The 7,898-nt window shown below is 51.4% G+C and overlaps 1 protein-coding gene across 1 annotated transcript in view; it reads right to left on the bottom strand.

Annotated features, from left to right (window-relative positions):
• LOC107108843 (eosinophil peroxidase-like) overlaps positions 1-7,898 on the bottom strand; it is a 42,077-nt gene that overhangs the window by 11,127 nt on the left and 23,052 nt on the right. Inside the window, exons 5-10 of the mRNA XM_015409364.1 lie at positions 6,754-6,929; positions 6,533-6,665; positions 2,979-3,108; positions 2,681-2,887; positions 2,210-2,570; positions 1,115-1,275 (exon numbers count right to left, since the gene is read on the bottom strand). Coding sequence (XP_015264850.1) covers positions 1,115-1,275; positions 2,210-2,570; positions 2,681-2,887; positions 2,979-3,108; positions 6,533-6,665; positions 6,754-6,929 — 1,168 coding nt within the window. The remainder of the gene's footprint in view (positions 1-1,114; positions 1,276-2,209; positions 2,571-2,680; positions 2,888-2,978; positions 3,109-6,532; positions 6,666-6,753; positions 6,930-7,898) is intronic.

Genomic DNA, 7,898 nt, shown 5'->3' with positions numbered 1-7,898 from the left:
CCCCCCCCCAATAGCTAGCAATCCAAAACAGTCCAGTGGAGCCTGAGTGGTGGGTGTTGCCTCTTGACACACTTCCGGTGATGTCAGGGGGCGTGGCATATGCAAATAGGATATGGTAATGAGCTCCTGCATCTCTTTTTCCACGAAATGACCCCTGCATAGAACCTACTCTCCAAAGCAACCATGACCTGCAGGGAAACTGATCTCTGTAGTCTGGAGGTCAGTTGTAATTCCTGGAGAATCCCGGGGCCCGGAGACCGGAAGTCCTAGCTCCAGCCACTTGATATCAGGACGTGCCAGCAGCTGAGAGATGGACCAATACACCAGTTGCTATCGGGTACCGATACAATTCTGATTTTTATTGTCCTCCTAGAATATATGAATGGAAAGGCAGAATACCCTTGTAATTAATAAATAACAAATGTTAGGATTTATTGAATGAGTAGAGATGGCTGTGGGGAGCAATGTTCCCTCTAAGCTGTGGAGTCTTGTGAGCAAAAATCCTACTTTGTGAGCTACTGGCATTAAAGGTGTGAGCGAACAATTTGGCTGCTGCATCAATTAGTTTGCTCTGGAGCCCTCCTTCCTGAGCGAAGACAAAAATGTGTGAGCCGGAGGCTAAAAAACTGTGAGCTAGCTCACACTAACTCAGCTTAGAGGGAACGCTGGTGGGGAGCCAAGCCAATTGCTGTTATTTTGTGCGTAGAGAAAAGAAAAGTCCTGTTGCTTTAGTTTCTAACTGGGACGTTATTTATTGGCCACTGTTGTTTAATTCCAAACCATGAAAAGGTCCAGTGGTCCACTTCCACATATAAAGCCTCTATTAAAGGGACAGGACATTTTCCTCCAGGCCTGTTGGCAAGTCTGCTTACGTTACTGACATACCCTCAGCAGCAGGGTCCGCAACCTTGTGGAGCCTGTGAGCACTTTTGAAAATTTCAGAGCGGAAGCAGGCACCACCACAAAGTGGCATGTGGAAGCGCGCTGGTGGACACCGTGGCTCTCTCAGGGACCACACTGGGGCTCAGTCCTTTAGCATCATGTGAAGGAGGGCCCTCCTCTGTGAAAGCCCACTAGTGTTGTAAAGAGGCCATAATATGCTTGATGCTCTGACCTGGAGGTATGCGCCAATGATTTTTCTCGTCTCCTGATACAGAATCTCCCCGCTCCACTGGGGGTTGAGCTGGTGGAGAGTGGCAGCGATTCTGTTGCTCTCCCGCAGAAACACCGTGTGTAGGACTTGTATTCCTAAATGCTCATTGGACCGTGAATCTCCTGGAAACAAAGAGGTTTTGTTTTCATGTATACAGCAAATGGGGGGAGGGGAACACTGCATGCCCACTGGCAGCTTTAAGCAGGACCGAAGGGATGTTTCTCGGCCTCCTCATTTTTCCTAACATCCACTTCTGAAGATCCTCCAATAGGGCTCCATTGTGGGCAAAGCGGAATCCATCCTGGGGAAAGAGACAGTTCTGGCCAGTAGTTGGCGCTGTTGTACTTATTACAGCATCAATAAAACAAACTCCCTATGACCATTTTACACGCAACAGTCACCACTGCTTGGCACTAACAGTGATATCTCGCACAGCCTAGGATGCAGATGCAAAGCAGAATCATAGAATGTTAGAGTTGGAAGGGACCTTGCAGGTCATCTAGCCCAACCCCCTGCACTCTGCAGGAGCACAGCCGAAAGATAGCCCTACAACATACCCGAGAGATGGTCGTCCAGCCTCTGCTTGAAAATGTCCAGCGAAGGAGCATCCACCACCTCCCGAGGCAGTCTGTTCCACTGTTCAACCACTCTTAGTTAGGAAGTTTCTCCTGCTATTTAGCCGATAACGACTCCCTTGTAATTTCCACTCATTAGATCTAGTCTTGCAATCCAGAGCAAGAGAGAATAGATCTGCTCCATGTTCTACATCCCTTCAAATACTGCAATCGTCCCCTCTAAGCCTTCTCTTTCCCAGGCTAAACAGAGGAGGCCTGCACTTTTCATAATTGTGTTGAAGAGGTCATTTTGGCAGGTGCAGCTTGTCAAGTAGTAGGGCTGAGAAAAAACTGGACCTGCCCAAATCCCCCTCTTCTCCACAACCATGGAAGGGCCAGGAGGCCTGTTTCTCTTTTCATCTGGCCATCCTGTAAGGAGTAGCCAGTAGGTGGATATGTAAAAAACAACAACCACCCAACAACACAGGTGCTTCTTGCTTACCCGCTATGAAGCAGGGGATGTTAGACACATTGGGAAGACAGGCGTTCCGTGTCAAGGCACAAGGGTTTGGGAATTTCCTCTCAGCAAATGGCAAAAGAGGGAGGCCACCATCAGAGAACTCCTGGTTGACGGCTAGCAGGCCCAGCTCCTGGGAGAGATTGCGGAGCCTGCTGGCTAGCGAGGCTGTGCTGCCATATATCATGCTGCCGTCAACAAAGGAGGTGAGGCTGTTCAGTTGCTCTCGCGGCTGCAGCTGTCCCACCAGGAAGCTGGATTCACCACTGCCACAAGCTGGAGAGGAGCGGATAAAGGGCAGGCACTCCATCGCCCCCTCACCCCGACGCAAGTCACCGGCAGGGATCTGGCACAAGGGAAGCACAGTGGTCAGTGCCCTGTTACCTACCAGGGCAAAGAGATGTTTGCTATAAAAAAGGTTCTGTTCTTTGCCCCCCTATTTCCTTGTTTTGTTACCTGGATAGGGAAGCATGGATTCCGGTTAATGCAAGCTTGAGAACAATCTACTCCATCCATAAAAGAGACTGTGCTGGCACTCTGGGGTGTGAGATCCATGTCATGATCGATCCACTGTCCCCATTCCACCAGCATGTGCGTATAGGAACTGTCCAGAGAGATGTTCTCATTCTGAGTATGCAAGATTTCATGGGACACCTGGCGCACCTTAAAAAACAGAGACAACAGAAGTAAGGGAAAGTGAGCTCTTCATGTAAACCCATCAGCACCGTTCACAGGAGAATCCACGGTCACATACCAAAGGTAACGGGAAGTCCTTATAGACCTTGGATTTATTCCACCCTTTTGGTACAGAGAACCCATCTTCATAGTCTGCAGGGAGCCAGCGGGCGTAGGCTGTGTTTGCTGCTCCCCAAAGAGGGTTCTTCCTTCAAGGGAGAGGGGAGAATATAATGTCATTGTCCACAGAAAATGGGAAGATGGCAATTTAATTTGCATAAATAGATGAAGATGTGGCAAAACCAGGGGTCATTTCCTGCAGGAGCACACAGGAGCGGAGTTCCGGCAGTAAAGAGCCCAGGGGGTGGGCACATGCAACAAGCCCCACCCCCCACTCCCAGCAGCCCTCAGTCAGAGCAAGAAGTAGGCAGGTACGTTCCAGAGCTCCCCCTGCCCCCCCCCCGGTCCAAAACAGTCCAGTGGCACCTTTAAGACCAAGTTTTATTCAGGCGCAAGCTCTCCCTCCTCTGCGAGGACAGATCTGCACATCCCCCCCCAATAGCCAGCAATCCAAAACAGTCCAGTAGAGCCTGAGCGGTGGGTGTTGCCTTCTGACACACTTCTGGTGATGTCAGGGGGTGTGGCATTGGCAAATAAGTTATGCTAATGAGCTCCTGCACCTCTTTTTCTACAAAATGACCCCTGGGTAAAACCGTTGCTGGACTGTACCACGGGAAAGTAGAATGGCCAGTCTCCAACTGGGAGCTGGAATTCTCTGGGAATGACAACTGCTTTCCAGACTACAAAGATCGTTGTCAGAGTCGGGCACCGTCCTGCTATGTAAATGACTTTGCCAAATGCCTGTTTGATCCTTCAGCCCAATCTGCCATTAACCCAGGGAAGGAAAGATGAAAAGGGGGGGAAATGTGCGTGTGTATAGAGCGGTTGGCTGGTGTTAACTTTCTCATGGGAATGGGGGGGGGGAAGGACCTTTCCTCTGCACTTCAAAAAGACCAGTTGAATGACTTTGCCAAATGCCTGTTTGATCCTTCAGCCCAATCTGCCATTAACCCAGGGAAGGAAAGATGAAAAGGGGGGGAAATGTGCGTGTGTATAGAGCGGTTGGCTGGTGTTAACTTTCTCATGGGAATGGGGGGGGGGGAAGGACCTTTCCTCTGCACTTCAAAAAGACCAGTTGGTGCAAGGCAATGCATGAAGAGGATCATGGGAGTTTGTCCTGTTGTTTTATCTATACAAGTTGTAATCTTAGATGTTCTAACCAGTCTGAACAAAGAATCTCTCTGTGTATCACTACTCTTAGTTTGAATAAAGCTTTTCTATAAAAGACTATGAGACGACGAGTGGAATTTGCAGGGAATTCCCCAAGGGACCAGGTCGGTGCAAGAGTATTCAGATGAGTTAAAAACAACGGCCGCAAAGTTGTTGGGCTGGCCGGAAGAAGGCCTCATCGAGTTCTACAGAGCGGGACTGAATGTGGTCATTCTAGAGAAGGCGTTGGCACAAGACAACCTGCTCATGTTAGCCGAGTGGATCCAGGTAGCGTGCAAAGCTGAGAACTGGTTCAACTTGGTGAAGTTGTACCATCAGAAAACCACAAATCGAGGGGCTGCTGCACAGAGCGGAACAGAGGGGCGAAACCTGGGGAACCCCAAGGGAGGGGACCGGGAGCACCGACTGAAGAAAGGGCTCTGCCTAAAATGTGGGGGGCCGGGACACTTTGCTGCAAATTGCACCAGGAATAGAAGTGATGGAGCAAGCCCCCGAGGCAAATGGGGAAAGGGCATGGGAAGCAGAAGCAGCCTCCTCATGCATTGCAAGCGGCTGAATTTCTGTCCTCCGGCACCTCCTCATCCAGCGAGGGGGACGAGCCAACGGTGGTGGGGAAGAGACCTGCTGCGAAGAGCCAACTGCCTAATCAGCCTGAGATGATAAAAGGCCGACTTGGCAGTGGCCACTACCTGGGCCTCCATGGTAAGGCAATGCGTGGTCCAGGTCTTGTGGTCCGGAGTCTGACCGGACGCCTAACATCAGATAGAGCTGGGTGTCATCAGCGTACTGGTGACATCCCAGCCCATACCTCTGGGCAAGGGGGCGCATATAGATTTTAAATAGCATTGGGGACAGTACAGCCCACTGAGGCACACCACACTCAAGTGGGTGCCTCCTGGACCGCTGTTCCCCTAGCGCCACCCTTTGTCCCCGACCCTGGAGAAAGGAAGCAAGCCACTGCAAGGAGAGCCCCCGAATCCCCATGTCGGCGAGGCGGTGGGCTAATAGCTGATGGTCAACTGTGTCAAACGTGGCTGACAGATCTAACAACAGCAATACCGCTGTTCCACCTCGATCCAGATGTCTCCAGAGGTCATCAGTCAGAGCAACCAGCACTGTCTCCATCCCATGACCCAGACGGAAGCTGGACTGGAAGGGATCGAACACGGAAGCGTCATCCAGAAAACCCTGCAGCTGTACCGCCACTGCCCTCTCAATCAATTTGCCCAAATAGGGCAAATTGGAGACCGGCCGATAGTTGGCCAATTCAGCCGGGTCTAAAGATGGTTTTTTCAAGAGAGGGCGGACCATTGCTTCCTTGAGTGCCCCAGGGAACTGTCCCTCTAAGAGGGACGTTGATAATCTCCCTTAGAACACCTCAAAACCCCTCATGGCCAGCTTTAATAAGCCAGGAAGGGCACGGATCAAGGCTGCATGAGGTTGGGTGCACAGCTGCGAGTAAACTGACTTCCTCCAGGCTGAGAGGGCTGAAGCGATCCAAGATCGAAATTGAAGACATGCAATGGGCCTCAAGCTCACTCACTGTTTCAAGTGTGGCGGGGAGATCGTGGCGGAGCGCCAAGACTTTATCTGCAAAATAGCTCGCAAAAGCCTCACAGCTTTTGGTCTGCCCTGTGGCAGAGCTGTTAGTGACCGAATCGTCCTAAACAATTGGGCTGGGCAAGAGCTAGGGGATGCAATCTCCGTCGCATAGAAAGCCTTCTTTGCGGCTTTGACTGCCATCTCATAGGCTTTCATAAATGTCCTATAAGATGTTCTTGTTGCTTTGTCTTGAGTTCGGCGCCACCGTCTCTCTAGCCGTCTGACCTCCTGCTTTATCAGCTGTAACTCCTGGGTATACCAAGGAGCCAGCCTAGTTTGGGGGCATAGAGGGCACCGTGGAGTGATCTCGTTGATGGCTGCAGAGAGCCGGCTATTCTAGTCCTCCACAAGCTCATCTAGCAAGCCACCAGGGGGCATCGGATCCCACAGGGCCATCTGGAACTGCACAGGGTCCACCTGGTTCCGCGGGCGAGCTAAATTCACTCACCGCCTAAACAGGGTTGGGGTAGTACATTCAGGTGGGCCCCTAGGGCATGGTGGTCTGACCATGGAACTGCCGAAGCCGTAACCCGGTCCACTGTTACCCCCGCCGCGAAAATCAAGTCGAGCGTGTGCCCAGTCTGGTGAGTGGGCGTCGTTACATATTGGGAGAGTCCCAGCGCCGCCATATTTACTAGATTGGTTGCAGTGGTGGCACTGTTCAACATGGATGGGTTTTTCTCCATGGTAATAATTTGACCAGTGTCTTTTTGCTAGTTACAGTCCAACTTGTAGAGTTACCTGTTGTTGCAGGTTCCATCTATGGATCTGTACTTATCGGCTAAACAGGAGTCTGAGCACTTGATGAGCCTGAGCTGGGCAGCACAGCCAGTCACTTTTGCCAAGCTGGAGAGACCATGGCCACTTAGGATCCCTTGCAGGAAAAGAAGAAGAAAGGAGCTACTCCGGAGGGCCATGAGTAGGTGCTCGGGGCATTGTCAGGGAAAGAATGGAGCACACACCTGTCACGTTGCGGTTCCGCTTCTCCTGAGTGTAAACAAGCTGCCGAATGAGCTCCACTGCTGTGTCCATCAACTCAGCTGCCTGAACGGCCACATGGGTCTCAGCCTCTGGGTGCTTGAACAGGCTCAGCAGGTCATTGGCACTCAGCGATCCTTTGGCCAGTGCTGCTTTCCCTCTGCGATTATAAAATCAAAGGTTGAGCAGAGGTGGCTGAAAACTCCACCAAGGCCTGGGGCATAGGTCAATGGAATGGGCGGGTGAGCAGATTGTATGACCAAACAAGGGCATGGGAGTCCAGTGGCCACTTCGAGACTAACAAAATGTATTCCAGCATCAGCTTTCATCAGTCAGAGTTCCCTTTGCACTGGAAAGAAATGAAGCCAGCTCTGACTTTCTGGAATGCATTTTAAGGGGCCTTGCTGTATCACACCGACACAGCTACTCCTCTGGAATTCTTAGGCAGGGGCATGGGTGAGGAACTAGGTCACAGTTGCTTCTATCTCAGGAGGCTGGTACCTGTTTCTAGAGTGGTAGTAAGCCAAAGAGACTAGTTGCTTTGCCCGTTCCAGGGCCTCCTTCACCAATGAGCTATCAAGGTGGTTCTCATTTTCTGAGGCTGAGCAAAAAAAACAGTAGTCAACGGAAAGAAAAGAAAAACAAGGATCCATGTCCTGATTGCAGGGTTATCAACCATCTAAACATAAAGATTAGCTGACGTAAGCATCTGAAGAAAGTACAAGACATTTAGCTTTGGGCAGGGCTTTTTTTGTAGAAAAAGCCCAGCGGGAACTCATTAGCATAATAGGCTACACCCAACAGCAGAAACTCATTAGCATATGAGGCCACACCCTGACAGTACAGCTCATTAGTATATTAGGTCACACCCCATGCCTTCCCTTGGCTTGCCGGGGTGCCCCGCAGCTGCTGGGAGCCCAGGCAAGCCAGCCCTTGGACAGGCCGGGGAAGGCACGGGGAGGCATTTAAATTCCTCCCCGATCCTTCCAGGCCCCCCTGGCCATCCCGCCTTGGAGTCACGGGGGGGGGGGTCGCTCTCCAGGCCTTCCCTCTGTAGCCAGGCACGCAGAGGTTTTGGCTGTAGTGGGTGTGGCCAACTCTGAAGCCAGCTGGAACTCCGTTCCTGTGC

Source organism: Gekko japonicus, unplaced genomic scaffold, assembly GCF_001447785.1.
Source record: "Gekko japonicus isolate JY-2015 unplaced genomic scaffold, Gekko_japonicus_V1.1 scaffold730, whole genome shotgun sequence".
Taxonomy (NCBI): Eukaryota; Metazoa; Chordata; class Lepidosauria; order Squamata; family Gekkonidae; genus Gekko; species Gekko japonicus.
The sequence above is the reverse complement of the archived record's forward strand: the minus strand, read 5'-3'. Positions and strand labels throughout refer to the sequence as shown.